At 40.4% G+C, this 19360-nt stretch overlaps 1 protein-coding gene across 4 annotated transcripts in view; it reads right to left on the bottom strand.

The window, feature by feature from the left end:
• Positions 1 to 19360, bottom strand: part of LOC127655715 (nuclear receptor ROR-alpha A-like) — a 42237-nt gene extending 22877 nt beyond the window's left edge. For 2 of the 4 annotated variants that reach the window (XM_052143664.1, XM_052143667.1), the window contains exons 1-2: positions 19184 to 19360; positions 18874 to 18983 (exon numbers count right to left, since the gene is read on the bottom strand). In XM_052143664.1, coding sequence (XP_051999624.1) covers positions 18874 to 18934 — 61 coding nt within the window. In that variant the 5' untranslated portion in view covers positions 18935 to 18983; positions 19184 to 19360. Of the gene's footprint in view, positions 1 to 979; positions 1146 to 18873; positions 18988 to 19083 lie in introns of those variants that run through there. The other 2 variants (XM_052143663.1, XM_052143666.1) reach the window with 2 other exon arrangements.

The following is a 19360-nucleotide window of genomic DNA, read 5'->3' as shown; positions in this document are numbered from 1 at the left end:
ATTAAACCCCCTAATGTTGTCTTTTAAGTTCAAAGGCAAATTGAGGAAATGGTGTGGCATATTGTATGATGAAGATGTGAAAATCCCTATTACTAAACTCAGTGAAAAAGGTGTAGAATCACACACCCACGCTGCACCTCTCCACGCAATCACTTAAAGCTACTGTCAAAGCCACTGATAAATGACATCAGAAAAAACAAAAGCAAGCCTGAAAAATAAAATTAAGAATAAACAAAGTAGCTGCATGACCAATTAAAGTAAGTTTTCCTGCCCTAGGGTTTAGTCATGTAATCATCAGATTCTTTAAAGAATATACAGTATTAAACCATAATAGTATCATACTGAAACTCAAGAAAATCTTAGCGTTGGCTATTATGTGCTGTATTGTGCCATTTTTGGTTTTTATCAGGGCATTCTGCAATGCATCAGACATCCAATTATAAATCAGAATCTTAACCTCAAAATCAATGTATGTCAGACCTACACTGCTTTCTTTATTCTTACAAAATCCTGCATATCCACATGCATATCTATCCCACCCCGTTCTGAAAGGTGGACATGTTCATCTTCTCACTGACTCAATTGATTCAAACACAGACCAAAGTCTTGGACATTTCAGCTACCTGCTAACATGGTGGCAAGAGCCATTTAAAATTACAAACACCGAAACTACATGGAATGAAAAAAAAGGTCAATCTTTTTTAAGGATCAAGCATTGGATGTTGTCCGTTTAATCACTTTATTTTCAATTTGACAAAAATTATAGTGTCAAAAAAAAAATGAGTGGAAGCAAGATTTTTGTGATTCATCCAGTTGTCATTTGCGCTGTAAGTTGCAATAAGAAAATTAATACCAACAGGTCGACTTCAATGGGATGTAAACAAGCATTTGTCACACACCCACACAAACATTGATCAAAATGCACACTAGTATAAATATTTCCTAGGCCATGCACACAGACACAAACATGAAAGCCTACCTCGCATCATCTTCACAGCATGTGTAAACTGCTGTCTTTCTCTCGTGATGATATACGTCTAAATCACTTAATCTGACTGACAGCTCTGTTTCACACTGTCAATCAGATTGCTTCTTTAACAGATGATGCTGTCGCAATGTGGTAGATTTCAGAGGGATTAGGTGGTTTGCTGTTGAGGTGTGACATTTGTGTGTGTTTCTATCTGAGAGTGACAAAGAGGGAGATGGCCTGTCCCTTTCAAAATCAGATATTTACACTCTCTCTCTCTCTCTCTCTCTCTCTCTCTCTCTCTCTCTCTTGCTCTCTCTCTTTCTTCTGAGGATTTTTTTGTGCTGTTTTTCTTTCTGTCTATCAATGGACTCTGCTTACTCTTTCAGCAGTGAGCTGCTCGTTTCACTAAGATTGTATTCAATGCATCCTTCTTCCTGAAATCCAAAGTTTCCTCCTTACCTCTGTATTCCAGCCTTGTTTCCCTACCCTCAAGTGCTTTACTCAGCTAAAGAATTACCAATCACAACATAGCAGTATCAAACTGTCAGGAATAAAGCACATGTTCAAATTTTAATTTTCATTCAGTGCTGGTTTTTTTGGTGTTTTTTAAGATAAGTACTGTTTAAAGAGACAAACAGCTGGACTGCAAATTAGCTCCTCAAAGATAGTGTTGACTTTCTGAAGTGTTGTACAGAAAGGATGTGAAGTTGGTCTGATAGGTGGGAGAGAGTATTGATGTAAACAACTTGGTTAAGTTCTTCATGTGATATTGTTGTCGCAGCGTATCGCAGAGTCTTGCTATTGCTTGTCATTATGAATCATGGTGCCACCACGTTCTGGGTGTTTTCTAAATCACCTACAGTCGAACTCTAGCAAACCAAGAACACTAGAAACTAAATGTACTCAGTAATTCTGTTTTCCTTGTTAGAGTTTTCTGACTTTTTATTGAGTGAATTTTCAATAACATGTAATTTATATCAGGATCTGAGAAAATACAGATGTGTACACTGCCTAAAAATGTTGTATTTAATTATTGTAAACCATAAATGGGAGAGCAAAGGCAAGAAAAAGATGAGAGAGATATAATTACACAATGTGCACTGGCATAATCAAAAGCAAAGGTGGGAAGAGTTTTAAACATCATCTGTTTACAAAAATACTCTCAGATCTTATCTTGATTCAGATGGAGCACACCCATAGATGTGGGCACCTGTGTGTAGATGGTAGCAAACAACTATTGCGTTGCTCATGTTTAAACATACAACTGTTGTGGCTGAAGTAAAAATATATGTGGAAACAAGTGCATTGTGTGTGTGTTAGTGTGTGTTTCACAGGTGTAATTCCTTTCTTCAGTTAAGGGGCTCTCACATGACTTGTGTCAGTGCTTCAACTAGTGATTAGCACCGCTGAGCCCTCAACATGACAAACGTAGCAGAAAGCATCACAGAGGGACGATTTTGCAGGTTTGTCAGGCAATGGTAAACTTGTATTTGGAGAAGAGAAAAGGTCTTATCAATTGCTTTGATCCATTCATAGCAGAAAGTAATAAATGGACATGTTTTTGATGTTCTTGGTGAATCTGAATTAGTACACAAACTGTGGTCGGAAGTGTTCGGAAACAATAAGGTAAATATTTATGAATAAAAAGAAATGGCTTATAAGTGGATTGCCTGGTAATTATTGGTTAATTCATGAAAAGGTCAGCGCTAAAGTGGTAAAATTTTGAATGACACGATACAATGCTAGAGATATTCAATACCATGATAACAACCTCCACACTTTTACCATGGTACAGAATGTAACAGTCAACTAGCGTGTTACGTCAGAAAGTCACCATTTATGGATACCATACATACGAATGAGGAGAGCTTACCAGCCACAAAATTGCCAGTGCCTTTTATAACAATAATATCTAATATACTAATATAAACTAATATAATGATCAGCTAGTGATCCAAGATGGCGGCGCGGTAGCACGCCGCGGCCACTCCGGATCCACAATGGTGCTATTTTTGTTAAAAAAGCCCGACATTTGCAACACATGGACATCGGAGCAACCAGTGTTCGTGTCTACCATCGCCAGACACTACTCAAATATAAGACTCATGCAAAAACCAAGCTGCATGATGACCTGCAGGAGGCGCTACGCGTACTCGGCTTGCTGCGGAGACCAGGCCTCCAGCCCTCGGCGTCGCCTGATGCCGGTGGCCGGGGGAGAGGACGTCGTAAGCAGTGTGCGAGAAAGCGGAAGCGCGGAAAGAGGGTGGGGGTCCATGCTAGGCTAAAAACAAACCCTAGCCGGCCGGCTCTCCCGTCTATCCTGCTCTCAAATGTTTGCTCCCTGGACAATAAACTGGACTATATCCGACTCCAGCAGGCTACGCAGCGTGAGTTTAGAGACTGCTGCATCTTTGTTTTCACGGAGACGTGGCTCAGCGACAGAGTTCCGGATGCCGCCATTCAGCTAGACGGGCTCGCCTCGTTTCGTGCCGACAGAAATACAGCTCTCTGCGGTAAGACTCGCGGTGGTGGCTTGTGTGTTTACATCAACACGGAATGGTGCAAGAACTCTATGCTAGTCTCTAGTTACTGTTCATCGCTGTTGGAGCTTGTGACTGTTAGATGCAGACCTTTTTATCTACCACGGAATTCACCACTGTTTGCATAACCGAGTTTACATTCCCCAGCGCTAACGCTAAGGAAGCGCTCTGTGAACTGTATGGGGCTATGAGCGAACTGCAGAACGCTCACCCCGACGGACTGTTTATTGTCGCCGGAGATTTCAACCATGCAAATCTCAAGACAGTGCTCCCTAAATTCCATCAGTATGTGGACTTTGCAACGAGAGGGGCGTAACGCGCTTGATCTTGTTTACACAAACATCCCAGGCGCTGCACGCGCGGAGCCCCGCCCCCACCTCGGCTACTCAGACCACATCTCTGTTATGTTAATTCCAGCATACAGACCGCTCGTCAGATGCACAAAACCGCTTCAGAAGCAGGTGAAAACCTGGCCAGCAGGAGCCATCTCTGCTCTTCAGGACTGTTTTGAGTGTACTGACTGGCACATGTTCAGGGAGGCTGCAACATATGGCGATTCTACCAACTTGGAGGAATACACAGCATCAGTGACCAGCTACATCAGCAAGTGCATTGATGATGTCACTTTCTCCAAGACCATCACCACACGCTCCAACCAGAAGCCGTGGATGACTGCGGAGGTGCGCACGCTGCTGAGGTCCCGAGACTCCGCCTTCAGAGCAGGCGATAAGGCAGCCCTAAGAACAGCTAGGGCCAAACTGTCACGGGCAATCAGAGAGGCAAAGCGCGCACACGCCCAGAGAATCCACAGTCACTTCCAGGACAGCGGTGACACGCGGCGCATGTGGCAGGGCATCCAGGCCATCACCAACTACAGGACAACATCAGTTGCCTGTGACAAAGATGCCTCCCTTCCAGATGCGCTGAACGACTTCTACGCTCGGTTTGAAGTGCAGAACGACGTGATGGTGAGGAAGTCCACCCCTCCTCCCAACGACCAGGTGCTCTGTCTTACCACGGCAGATGTGAGGAAAACTCTACGTAGAGTCAACCCACGGAAGGCTGCTGGACCAGACAACATTCCTGGCAGAGTGCTCAGAGGATGTGCAGACCAGCTAGCAGATGTTCTTACCGACATCTTCAACATCTCTCTGAGCAGCGCCGTTGTTCCAACGTGCTTCAAGGCCACCACCATCATCCCCATGCCAAAGAAGTCTCCAGTGTCCTGCCTCAACGACTACCGTCCCGTCGCACTTACACCCATCATCATGAAGTGCTTCGAGAGGCTCGTCATGAGGCAGATTAAGACCCAGCTGCCCCCCTCACTAGACCCACTGCAGTTTGCGTATCGTTCAAACCGTTCAATGGACGATGCCATCACCAAAACCCTCCATCTGGCCCTCACCCACCTAGACAATAAGGACTCATACGTTCGAATGCTGTTCATAGATTTCAGCTCAGCATTCAACACAATCATTCCCCAGCACCTGATTGGAAAGCTGAACCTACTGGGCCTGGACACCTCCCTCTGCAACTGGATCCTGGACTTCCTGACTGGGAGACCTCAGTCAGTCCGGATCGGGAACAGCATCTCCACCACCACCACACTGAGCACTGGGGCCCCCCAGGGCTGTGTGCTCAGTCCACTGCTGTTCACTCTGCTGACTCACGACTGTGCAGCAATGCACAGCTCGAATCACATCACCAAGTTCGCCGATGACAGGACCGTGGTGGGTCTCATCAGCAAGAACAACGAGTCAGCATACAGAGAGGAGGTGCAGCGGCTGACGAACTGGTGTAGAGCCAACAACCTGTCCCTGAATGTCGACAAAACAAAAGAGATGGTTGTTGACTTTAGGAGAGCACAAGGTGAACACACTCCGCTGAACATCAACGGCTCCTCTGTGGAGATCGTCAAGAGCACCAAATTCCTTGGTGTTCACCTGGCGGAGAACCTCACCTGGTCCCTCAACACCAGCTCTATCACCAAGAAAGCCCAGCAGCGTCTCTACTTTCTTCGAAGGCTGAGGAAAGCACATCTCCAAACCCCCATCCTCACTACATTCTATAGAGGGACTATTGAGAGCATCCTGAGCAGCTGCATCACTGCCTGGTTTGGGACTTGCACCGTTTCGGACCGCAAAGCCCTGCAGAGGATAGTGAGGACAGCTGAGAAGATCATTGGGGTCTCTCTTCCCTCCATCAAAGACATTTACAAAAAACACTGTATCCGCAAAGCAACCAGCATTGTGGACGACCCCACACACCCCTCACACAAACTCTTTACCCTCCTCCTGTCTGGCAAGAGGTACCGAAGCATTCGGGCCCTCACGGCCAGACTGTGTAACAGCTTCTTCCCCCAAGCCATCAGACTTCTCAATACTCAGAGACTGGTTTGACACACACGTGTCCTGAGTTGCACTTTAATAACTGTCACTTTATAACTGTCTGCTACCTCAATAACTGCTATGTGCATAGAACATTGTCTCATAGTATGTTATGTTTACATTTTTAGAAACTGTCATCTTTTTGCACTACTGAGTACTGGTCGGCGCTGCACTGTGTCTATTGTCCTGTTCATTGTCAGTAATTTGTTGTACTGTCCTGTACTTTTTGCACATGTTTGCACGTGCACTTTATATAGGTATATATAGGTAGTTTATATAGGTATTTTATTTCGTTGTGTTGTCTCATGTGGTCCTATGTTGGTCCTTTGTTGTTTTTATGTAGCACCATGGTCCTGGAGGAACGTTGTCTCGTTTTGCTGTGTACTGTACTAACTGTATATGGTTGAAACGACAATAAAAACCACTTGACTTGACTTTACTTGACTTGAGCTATGGGTGCTGCACAGTGACAGAAATAGTAACTCAGTGAAGAGGTCATGGCTGTGCTTATATTGTGAATAAAGCACGGATATTGGCCAATCAACATCTAGAATGCGAACAATCCGTTAAATAATGTATAATATAGTTTTATTATACTACACATTTGCAATCACACATAAGTATACAGGGCAAATAGTCATATGTGTGTAACTCATGGATGGTAGAAATTCTCGTTCTTTACTTAATTAGATGAGGTTTCTTGTGCACTGGATTTCCTAAAGAGGGGCATAAAGCAATTGAAAGTTAATGTTATTCACACATCTACACACACTAAATAACTAAAAATATAACATAACTGTGTGTATACACCAACACATGCACACAACGCAAATGCACACACATGCGGCTATGTGCATGAAAGCACAAACACACATTATCATTCACAGTTGAATGATGAAAAGCCCCCCATCCAAACCCACACATGAGCACAAACAACAAATCTCCGTTGTCTGACGTTTGACCACACTTTGAGAAAGTTCAGATTTGATGCTGTGATGGTCGTTTCCTATGGGTATTTTTAGCAGTGTGTCTGTCTAAAGACACAGGGCAGGTAAGATAACCATCTCTGGGAACACACTGGCCTCTCTCTCTCTCTCTCTCTCTCTCTCTCTCTCTCTCTCTCTCTCTCTCTCTCTCTCTCTCTCTCACTCCCTTTCTCTCCCTCTTTGAAGGGCTTTGTGGCTTCTTAAAAAAAGGCACTTTTGCTTATGCAGCGGAACACACACAAATAGGTGCATGGCGACTTGCAGACGCATTCGGAAACAAAGACTCTTAAAGCAGGGTATTTCACAACTCCGTCTCACGCTTTGGCTAATAGCGAGAAAAAAAAAAGAAAAAAAAAAGGAACCAGTACAGTTTTTCATGGATGCTCGATTCTGCTAATTTATGTAGATTCAAATTCTAGGAATTGGTGAAAATCCTGACAGGTGTGAAAGAGTGTGATGTGTGTGTATATGTTTTCTCAACCTAGGTGTAAAAGAGCTGCTGAGTTCATCTTTTGGTCATAGATTAAAGGATTCTCTGTGCTACCTGAATCATTAGGGTAAAGTAAGGCACCATGGTAACAGATCTAAATACAGTTGGATAAAACAGCCAAGCCCTGATTGCACTACTGATCGATCTATTTTGTAAAACAAAAATGTAATTCATTGCACCGCCATCTTTCATTTTTCATTGAAATGGCAACAAGGATGTGAGGGATAGACTTACATTCTCTTCAATCATTTGTTCAGTTGTTTAAAATGTTTTGGATCATTCAGCAGAAGAAATTTCAGTTTTAATAGGCCTACTTTATACAGCTTTATTCAAAGGATGCAACAGAAGAGACTGTTAGTCTATACTTCACTTCCTCATTTTCATTCACGTGAAAACAAAAATGGCGCTGTTGTGAATAAGGTCCTGAGAGACATTTAGGAGTTTGTTTGCCACTAAGAAAACTTTTGCATAAAAAGTAAATCATTAAATTTGTATACCACGGAAGAATGAAAACATTGCCGTTTGGAACAAGACTTGGGCAGGAAAGGAATACACGCCCGTTCAGGAGGACAGGGATAATGCTTACTACTGTAAGTCTTTCATGAAGCAAGTCACACTTTGGCACATAAAGCATGTGATGTCACAAACTGTGAGGTGACAGTTATTCTCCATTGGTACATAACCAGACATCACGGAGGACCCCTGCTGCTACAAAATTAATCAACAAAGAAAACCAGTCAGTAACATCAAGCCAAAACATTACTTTCCATGTTGAGAGTCACATTTGTAAATGTAAATTGAACTCAACTCACTGTGAATGAGCATGGATGTACAAGATTAATAACTGTAAATAAAAGAAACGGCTCAGACCTGGAAATAATTTAGATAGATATTTCGGGTTTCACTTGACAACCACTGACATTATTGCATGAGCCTCAAGATTTGCCTCTCACTCATCTATGTAGATACACAAACATCTATTAGGTAACACATGACATATTGTCATCGAGTGTTACTTTATGCTTTCTCTCTGTCTCTCACCCATCTCTTCATCTGTTCATTCTTTAAAAGTTCTTTCTCACTCCCACCAGTATAAAATCTCCCCCACTTTTTGTCAAACAAAATGTCACACTGTCTCAGTTATGACATCACTGTATCCACAAATTTGCTTGGGAACAAACTACTAAAGTGTGTTGCAATGTGTGTGTGTGTGTGTGTGTGTGTGTGTGTCTGAGATCTGCATCTCAGATTAGCCAATCAGCTTCTGGAAATATATCAGGAATGCAAAGACACTCACTAAACACTAATCCTTCCTTTAATCTAGATTATCTCCATTCTCACCAAACACAGAGGTATTTATTTCCAGCAGGGTGATGTGAGGGTAAGTAAGAGAGAAAATGAGAGACAGAGAGACAAAAACAAGATAAAGAAACTAAGAAGAACAAAGAAACAGAACTGTGTGAGAGAATGCTAGATTCTATGGATTATTATTAAAGAGGCATTCAGAAGCAGATATTTGTTGAGATGATTTAACAACTTTGCATTAAAGCTGAAGTATCTGACTATTTTAGTGTTAATATACTTTCTTCTATTCCAGCTTAATATGCAGAGCCATTCATAGGTTCATTTTCTCAAAATCTGTAAACACTGTTGTGCTTGTTTTGAGCGACCTGCTTAGACCCAACAATGTTACTCAACCAATGGCTTGAGTTGGGGGGGGGGGACTATCTGATATGCATGTGGATATGCAGGATTTTTTTTTACAGAAAGCAGTGTAGGTCTGACATACATTGATTTTGAGGTTAAGATTCTGATTTATAATTGGATGTCTGATGCATTGCAGAATGCCCTGATAAAAACCAAAAATGGCACAATACAGCACATAATAGCCAACGCTAAGTTTTTATTGAGTTTCAGTAAGATACTATTATGGTTTAATATATTCTTTAAACTATCTGAACTATCAACTGCAGATGAGAGGAGTATTCAAAAAGCTGTGTCGCAGGGTTTATATACAGTAGAATTATGCTTTATCACCAGACTCAGCAATCACCAAAACAACAACAGCGACAATGCCAGAGGACCAATACAATTATTATTTGAGTGGCCAATTGTGTATAGATGATGAAATTCATGAAGGTAAAGATATAAAAAAGGCATCTAAGGAGTCCACAAGTAAGCGCACAAACCCTTTAAAGTTCCAAAAATACCATTTTGTTCACTTGCTCTTTAAAAATAATTTATGTAGCCTATAAGTGCTTTACAGGTAGAAAAATAAATGTACCAACGAACTACTTAAGTACGATTATCCCCTAAAACCCAAATCTAACCTTAAAGTGTAACCCCTTACCCAAACCTTAAATCTAACCATAAATGTAATAGTAAAACAACTTTTTATGTTCCATGAAAGATCATAAAGATATCAGGGTTTGGAACAAGAGCAGGGAAGCATATTAAAGGTTATTGACATACATCAGTCATTTGTAGTGCATAAATAAATATGGACTGAATAAACAAAATTGTTCACAAACATATCCATCCTTAAAATAAAATGTTGGATATGAGGCTAGCTAGAATTTGACGTCTGTATTATATCGATTTGAAAAGCTGTTTGCTGATTGATTGGTTTCCATGGGACTAAAAGTTGTACCTTTTTGTACGAACCAGGTCATCCGATATCTTACCATTTTGCTATAAATGAAATCATATTCCATGTTTTCTAAATCAAAACATAAACAGTCATGCACACTGTGCACATTGTGCACATTAGACAAGCCGGCAAGTACACTGTGTAACACAACATTGTCCTTGTGTTTTGCTATGAATTTTGTAATTATTGATTTTGTACAGAATTTGGCCAACTGTGTGTCTGACTGACTGACTGACTGACTGACTGACTGACTAACAAAGTTCTTAGGATGGAGCAAGGAGGAAGTGGGAGAAAGCAAAATCCAACTCAAAAGGTACTTTTATTTTTACACTTTTCAGTATTTAACACTTGCTTTTCAACAGAACAACTCTCTCTCTCTCTTGGGACTGGCATCTGGCTCGCTCTTAAAGCGTCTCCATTCTCACTCCAATGACAAACAGCTGTTAAGACAATCATTGCCAGGTGATGATCCTTACTGTTCTCATCTCCTGATCTCGCTCTCCATTCACAAACTGGCGCTTAACCACGGCCACACCACCACACACTGGTAAAGGTGTTAACTAGCAGAGCGACACTGAGGCCAAAATATACCAGTATCGATTGGTTTACGCTTAAACAGTTTGTAACCTTACCCCAGTAAAGGAATGGCATTTACATGACCTTACATATGTTGTAAACTTATTAAGTATAACTTGTGTAGAATGTGCATGTAAACGAGCTTAACTTTTCCTTTGTTAAAGGATGATACCTAGAACAAGTATGATGATATGAAAAATATATAAATAACATCAAGAGCATTTTAAAGCTCCAAAGAATCATATAGCCAACTCAAAAAATGGTTCTTGATAAGAAAATATAAAAAAAAACCTTGAGTAGCCTTAGATCCCAAGGCACATACAAATGGACAAAATCAAAGTCCCTTTCAAAGCAAGTCAGTCTACTCGGCGGCCATCTTTGGAATGCTCCCTAACACAAGCGGTATGAAAGGGATAGCTCCCATCTAACTTGAATGGGGAAGGACAGAAATCTCCAAGAGTTGGTCAAGATAACATAATCAAGTAACATATTTCATATCAGAACAAAAATCTGACAACAATGGTATCTTTAACTTAGATCATGCTAAAACTCGCTATTTTTCAGGCTAGTCTGGCTAATAGTGGAGTGGCTAAGTGCTTATGTTTGGCAGAATCGTTCAGTGTATGATACAAGCTTGAAAATTGGCATGAGCAGTCTCCATGGGTCACTTGACAAGAAAATTGTCCGAGCCACTTGAAATTTCAAGATGGCGGCCATTTTTCAAGATGGCCGACACCTTAGTGGAGCATTTAAGTGATATAGTGGTTTATTTGGTGATACAAGCATGAAAATTGGCATGAGCAGTCTCTGATGGTCACTAGACAATAAGCCACCCACAGCTACTTGAAATTTCAAGATAAAATGGCCACCATCTTAGTGGAGCAATTAGGCTTAAGAAATCATTTAGTTGGTGATACAAGCATGAAAACTGCTATGAGCTGTCTCAAAGGGTCATTTGACAAGACACCGCCCACAGCAACATAAAATTTCAAGATGGCGGCAATTTTTCAGGATTACTGCCGCCCGCCATGTGGACCTTTAAATGATACATTTTCTCATAGAAATGTATTGGGTTCCTCAAGAGACTCTGTCAAGAGAGGTAGTTTGACTGTGTTTTGTCTGACTCCTCACCCATGACCTGTCCAGTTTGGTAAAGCCTGTCAGGAGTTGCCTCCCACCGGCATAGCTCTCAGGGTTCATTGAGGTACACAAGCTCCCTTACCACGACAAGGTAACAGTCACAAGGGAGGTTTTTTTTTTTTTTTTTTTTTTTAAACTAACAGTTATTAAACATGTTAAATTAATACTGAGAGGTGGGGAAACAAAAATAAGATTAATAAATTAGCACAGTTGTGGTGCTGAACGGACAGTGCACTAAACAAAAAATTGAGCAATGACTAATACTGAATGTCAGTAAGAACAGATCCAGAGGCAACAGCGACTCTGGCTGACACAGCCATGGAACCATGACAAACAGAAAGTATCTCAAACAATACTAAGGAACTAAACTGAAAATGTCACAGTGATAGTCTGGTGACAAAATAAAACATGATGCGCCGATGTGGCGAGGGGAAGCCGAGCCATAGGCCTACACTGGAAAACATAGAGGACTAACACTGGCAAAAGAAACATGCAAATAGGTTCTAGCAGGGGCAACTACATAGGCATGTGCAACTGAGTCCATATCTGAAGCACTTACACCTTCCAGTACATGCCTTGTTGCACCCACATTTGGTCAACTCCCAACAACTCTCTGCAATAGGTGGAAGTGGAGTCCAGAAGACTTTCTACTCTTCATCCTTTTTAACCCATCCCCAGTCGGATGGGCTCGGCATTTGTGGATGTCGCTTCAATGCCTGTCTCCACACGTATCCAGCCTCATAAGAAGCACGTTTGGCATGCTCTTTGAGTGCTGCTTGAGTTGGTGGGATCAAGTCATATTGTCTTTGCTTTCTGGCAAAGAGATCAAGCCTGGCCTCGTTCACAGTGGTGACATTGCTGGACCTGTCATACATTAGCACAACAAATCTCTCCAAAGCTTGCAGGTCACTATCCTCCACTGCAGAGGGACATTTGCTGAGTCTTGCAAATGTGTTTGAGACCTCATCACACACGTCCCATGTTTTCCAGGCAGACTTCTTTGATTTGCCATGGAAGGATGACACAATGTCACAACCACTGAAGGCATGGAAGAAGAGGATACCACGTGTTTTCTCTGGTCCTATGGCTGAAACCACCTCATGTATAGGGATCCATCTTGTCTTCTCTCCTTTGCCAAACGTCACCCACATTTTCTCCAGGCCAAGTTGCATCAAAGACCTCATAACAGAAGTGGCTATGATTAAAATGTCTGTGTCATTGGCATCAATCATCAGGGATTTGTGTCCTTGTTTCACTGCATGCTGGGCATGAAGGAAAATACGCGTGTCTGCCTCTTCATGACTACACGGGGCTAATGCATCCAGGTTAGTAGTTTGGTTGCTAGCAGAATCTTCTCCCTTCGTCACAATGACTATATTGGCTGTTTTCATTTCTGTTACTTTATCAGCAATAAAATGGAATAATTCCTGTTTGTTGTTTTCATCCCGTAGGAAGCTTTGCCAGTTTGACGGAGTTTTGCCTGTGCCTGTTACTCTCCTTCTGATTGCTTTTCCCCGTTTTGACCTTGCCTCAGACTTCAGACTGGACTTCCAGTAAACATCGAACACAATGTCCGTCCGCCTCTATGTATGGCTGTATGTCTCTATTCTTGGAAGTATAGAGAGGTGGGAGCTGATTGGTTCTCATGCATGAAGAACTCTTGTAAGTCACACTGCCTGTTCTGGCAAGAGATGAATAGTCGGGAGAAACGTTGGTAGTCATCCTTAAGTTCCATCATCTTGGAGTTTGTTCCACTGACAACTGGCTTGTGCTTGAAGAAAGTTACCATATTCTTCTTGATAGGCTTGTAGAAAGAGCATGGACTGTCAAGGCTCTGTAGATCTGTCACAAAAGACTTGAACTGTTCTTTGCCTTGTTGGTGATGTACTGCTATCAGTTCAGCTGAACTGACATCAACAATGTCCTTCGTGTCCAACACAAGCAGATCATCTGATTCTTCCATGAAAGGGTTACCCATTTCCCGCATCACTGATGTGAGTTGTTTCACTTTCTCAAAAAATGCTTTTTGAGCAGCCTCTCTTTGTTCATGGTGATGATTACCTTCTTCACATCTTTATCTCCTGACACACGGAAAATTGATCTTTTGAGGATCCAGGGGTCGGCCATCTTGAAAATAGAAATTTCAAGTGGCTGAGAGTGTTTTCTTGTCAAGCAACCCTTAGAGACTGCTCATACCAATTTGCATGCTTATGTCACTAACTAAACAATTATATCGCTTAACTGCTCCATTTAGGTGGTGGTAATCTTGAAAAAAAAAGGCCGCCATCTTGAGATTTCAAGTGGCTGTGGGCGGTTTCTTGTCAAATGACCCTTTGAGACAGCTCATGGCAATTTTCATGCTTGTATCACCAACTAAATGATTTCTTAAGCCTAATTGCTCCACTAAGGTGGTGGCCATCTTGAAAAATGGCCGCCATCTTGAAATTTCAAGTAGCTGTGGGTGGCTTATTGTCTAGTGACCATCAGAGACTGCTCATGCCAATTTTCATGCTTGTATCACCAAATAAACCACTATATAACTTAACTGCTCCACTAAGGTGTTGGCCATCTTGAAAAATGGCCGCCATCTTCAAATTTCAAGTGGCTCGGACCATTTTTTTGTCAAGTGACCCATGGAGACTGCTCATGCCAATTTTCACGCTTGTATCATAAACTGAACGATTATATCACTTAGCCGCTCCACTATAATGCACATGAAAGTTCTCGAGTTGACTGACAGGCAACATCTGTATCTAAAACGTGATTGGCTCTTTTACCTGCAAGACGGAACTTCCTTTTCTACATCTGTCATTTTGGATGTTCTAATTTCACCCATTAATTTTAATACCAGTGCTCCGTCTTGGGATAATTAGTCTCTGATAAAAATGTATAGGCCTACCATGAATGCACTGTTGGTCACTTTGGATAAAAGCATCTGCTAAGTGAATAAATGTAAATCGTAAGCACGTACGGCCATAATCTGTGAAAGCCACATCTCTGTATAGCATTTCATTCATTTAAATGACTTTTTCTCTTTTTCTGATGTAGCAGAGCTCACAATATCTTTTGGTCTGGGACAGAAAAGGCAAAGATGCAGATAAGTGCTAGCGAGTGCACAGGTTAGCACAGGCATGAGAAGTGGACTCTCTTAGCACAGGCTCTGAGCAGTGGGAAGGCTTATATGATACACATGAAAGATATGTTATGAGAGCATCCTCTTTTGCACCGGTGCAATTGGGAACTGATCAAAGAAGAGAAGCACAAAAAACAAAACAGAAAGTGGCCGTGGAGTAGATCTAAACAGAAGGAGAGGAGAAGGTATGTGTTGTTTTCATGATGATACAGTGAAAATAGAGGAGCAGAGCAAAAAAGGAGTGTCAGATAAGCAGTGTGAGAACATGAGAAAGACTCTGTTTTAGATAGAGGGCTACATGAAGAGAAAGGGATGCTGATCAGATGAGAGCAAAGGCACACAGCAGGAGGGAAGGAGGGACTGATTATGTACTCTGAAGATATTGATTATATATATTAGTGCTTGTTTGTTATACAATGTAACAAGACCTAGGCTATATACACAATAAAAACGATTTCAGAGATGTCTTAAAAACATTACTGAAATTTAAAATACTGTCAATTATTATCAAAACCAACACAAAACGAATCTACTTTTTGTTTAACCAACACCGATACTATACATCTTGCAGAACAATTTATACTGTGTTAAACAGAGGTTCCTCGTCAGTCGCTCACTTCGACGTTGTGTCGAAGAACCGACAATAGGGGTCTCTCTTGAGAGCCTTTCGCATCTCTGATCTATGAGAAAAGGCCAATGAGAAATTGGCAGACAGAATTTGCATGTCCCACCCCCGAACATACAGGTATAAATGGAGGGAAATGCATCTGTTTCATTCAGGATTTTTATTCAGCTCTCAAGAGAGACCCCTATTGTCGCTTCTTCGACACAACTTCTCATTCCCTCCATCAGGGAAAAGAGGTTACATCCGTAACCTAGACGTATACCAGCCTTTCTTCACATTGTTATTTCAATAATGAAGTTATAAAAAATTGCTCATATTGAATTGATCAGGGGTGGAAAGAGTACTGAAAAATCATACTCAAGTAGAAGTACTGTTTCTTCCTAAAACATTTTGTGTGAGTAGATTAAGTGGCTGTCCTAAAAACTACTCAAGTAAGAGTAAAAGAGTAGCTCGTTTAAAAGTACTCATGAGTAGTGAGTTTTGAGTTGCAAAACCTATGCCCCATTATAATGAAAACTGTATGACAACTTTTAAAATACGTCATCTATGATAAACACCACGTGAATCTGATTCCAAGAAATAAAATGATAACAGAAATAAAAAGATTAAAAAGTTATTTTCAATACACTGATCACAATTTTAATTCGTAATGTATGAAAAAATTTAATTGAAATCAGTTTATGTGTCTGGTCTAAATTTCCCTTAATGCCGATAAAGCGTTATTGTTGTGCATAAAACATGTTCAAGCAATGCAAGAAATGCAAAACAATGCTAAATAAGCGGGATTACTTGTCCTGTCCATGTCCTGCACAATAGAGAGGTAGAGCAGGCATGGGAAAAGTTGTTTGGTACAGGGGCTATATCATCCTTAAAAAGGAATAATTCACCCAAAAATGAAAATGACCTCATCATTTACTCAACCTCATGCCATCCTGGATGTGTATGACTTTTGTTCTTCTGCAGAACACAAATTAAGAGTTTTAGAAGAATATCGCAGCTCTTTTGGTCCATACAATGAAAGTGAATCGGTGCTAAAATATTGACGCTCCACAAATCACATAAATCAGCATAAACGTTGTCTAATCCATGTGCCTCCAGTGATTTAATCCATATCTTCAGAAGCGATATGATAGATGTGGTGAGAAACAGATCAATATTTAATTTCTTTTTTGCTAATTCTCCTCCCTGCTCAGTCAATCTCCACATTAAATTACATTTTGTTCTTCTTGTGTTTTTGGTGATTCACATTCTTCATGCATATCGCCACCTACTGGGCAGAGACAAGAATTTCTAGCAAAAATGTAAATTATAAATTACAAATGACTTAATATTGATCTGTTTCTCACCCACACCTGTCATATCACTTCTGAAGTCATGGATTCAAGTAATAAAACATACAAAGAGTTGTATGTATTACTTTTATGCTGCTTTTATGTGCTTTTTGGAGCATCAACATTTTGGCACCCCTTCACTTACATTGAATGGACCTACAGAGCTGAGATATTCTTCTAAAAATCTTAATTTTCATTCTGAAGAAAGAAAGTCGTAGACAGATGGCACGAGGGTGAGTAAATGATGAGAGAATTTTCATTTTTGTGTGAATTACATCTTTAAGCAGCACATGTGGAGCCACATTGTCCTCTTTTTGAGATACAATGTTCCACATTGATTTAGTTCTTGTATCTTTTAAGCCCAGAAATATTTGTGTTCTCATTCTAATGCATAATGCACAATTTTCTAATGTTTGTGACTGGTGAAATATTCTGCCTAAAGTATGCAAAGGTTGATACTTTTCTATCAGGCATTAGAAAAAACTTGATAAAGGCTAAGCATAATTATAAATAATTTTATCATCTCTACTTTCCTGGTAATTTATTATTCAAATGAACACTCTCTCCACATCAGGGGTCGGTATTATTAAAACAAACTAAAAACATTATTAAAAACATTATTATTAAATGTATTCTATTACATGAATACTTTTAAATCTACTCAAGTTATTCAGCGAAAATTTGTGAGTGGTTTTCTCGTTTCCTTTTATTGTTGTTTGATTAATAGCCTTTATATGACATAGCCTACTAGACACTGGTCAAGTCTGACATTTTTATGAAAATATGCTTTTTGTCCCACTGTTTAAATTCACTTTAGACATAAACAACTGCGTTTACATTAAATCCTGATCAAGATGGGATCGGCGGAATTATAAAGTGTATTTGATTGTTTAGGTATAAACAATAAGATCCTTATAAGAAACTCTTGTGGGACTTTAGCCTAATTCTAGTAACTAAAATATGCTGTTCTCTGTCCTTCTTGCTCAATGAGTATCACTTTCCTTAACTTTTTTCCCTCTTCTATTTTCCTGACATTTCTTTTTCCTCTGAAACAATTACATCTCTGTTCTCTAAAAGCTGATAATATTGAACCAGTACCAATATTGTATTCTAACTTAATTATGGAAATTTTATTTTAGATTACACAACTGTATGATTTATTTAAACATTTTAACAGTTTGAATACACTTAGACTACAAAATCACTTTATAACACTAAACTGTCAATTCTGAATTTGTGTTCCACAAATGAAATGATAACGAAATTTTATTTGGGTAGTTGACATGACACTTCAAGCAGTTACAGCAATGACTTGCAGTGTGAAATATTATACTCCAAAATAATTTTAAACATTTGCATTATGCATCGTTTTTATGACTACTGGGCAGAGAGAAGAATTTCTAGCAAAAATGTAAATTATAAATTACAAATGACTTAATATTGATCTGTTTCTCACCCACACCTGTCATACCTGTCATATCACTTTTATGACCTCATTGACGGCACAAGGGGCACCTACACAATATAAGGCAGGTGGTTTAAATGTTGTGGCTGATCGGTGTATACAATTTTACCTAAAATGTTTTTATATATCCACTATTCACTTCAACTTTATAATCACAAGCATTATAAATTTGATACAAAGTAATGTTTTGATTTTGACTGCCAACTCACTCTACACTGAGAATGATTGAAAGTCACAGACAAAGTGACACTGCACAATGTTTCACACATACTAGGCAACATTGTGCACAAATATACTGTAATAATTGCATACTGCTGGGGCTAGATAAGAGGGAGAAGTCATGCCAGAGTTGTGGTGACGCTGACACGTGTGGCATTGGCACAAGCTCTGTGGGTTCGTATAGGACTGCTGGCAGACACAGTCAGTCACTTCTGTCACATAAGGGGTGTATTTTTAGGCTTCCACTGGTCTTATATGCGCGTGTTTAATAAGCACATAAGAACACCAAATCTGATAATTTTGCTAATGTAGCATTGAGGTATAGTAATGGGTTAGCCTACTTATTGACAGACACCCTTACCTCTTATTGTCTGAGTGTTGTCTTGGCTCGGGTCCGGCGATTGGGGTTCGTCATTTTCCATTACTTTCCTGTCAAAACTCTCTGCGCCAACACACGTCGTCCCTCTTTACCTTACTTGTGAGAAACGCTGCTTTATATCACTTATTACATAACAATTAACTAAAATTATATTTTAAAAATACACAAAACCAGAGTAAAAGATTGAAACACCTGACACTTTAACGACCAGGACGCCGCAAACGTTTTAACAAGCACATCGCCATTTTTTTACATTTCCCTAAAAGTTGGTGCGTTTGGTCAATAAACAAACCAGGTTTATGTCAACGCGCTCCTCCGCTTCGCTTCTGCGGTAGCTTGTATGCAACTCATTTGGCTAACAGTCATTTCAAAAGAAAAGAAAAGCCGTTGACCGGTCCGGGGGAGTGAGAGAACGAGAGGAACTGGCACTTTGGCTAAATTGACCGAGTGGTCTCTGACGCGCGCACCG

The sequence above is a fragment of the Xyrauchen texanus genome, chromosome 15 (genome assembly GCF_025860055.1).
Source record: "Xyrauchen texanus isolate HMW12.3.18 chromosome 15, RBS_HiC_50CHRs, whole genome shotgun sequence".
In the NCBI taxonomy this organism is placed as follows: domain Eukaryota; kingdom Metazoa; phylum Chordata; class Actinopteri; order Cypriniformes; family Catostomidae; genus Xyrauchen; species Xyrauchen texanus.
The sequence above is the reverse complement of the archived record's forward strand: the minus strand, read 5'-3'. Positions and strand labels throughout refer to the sequence as shown.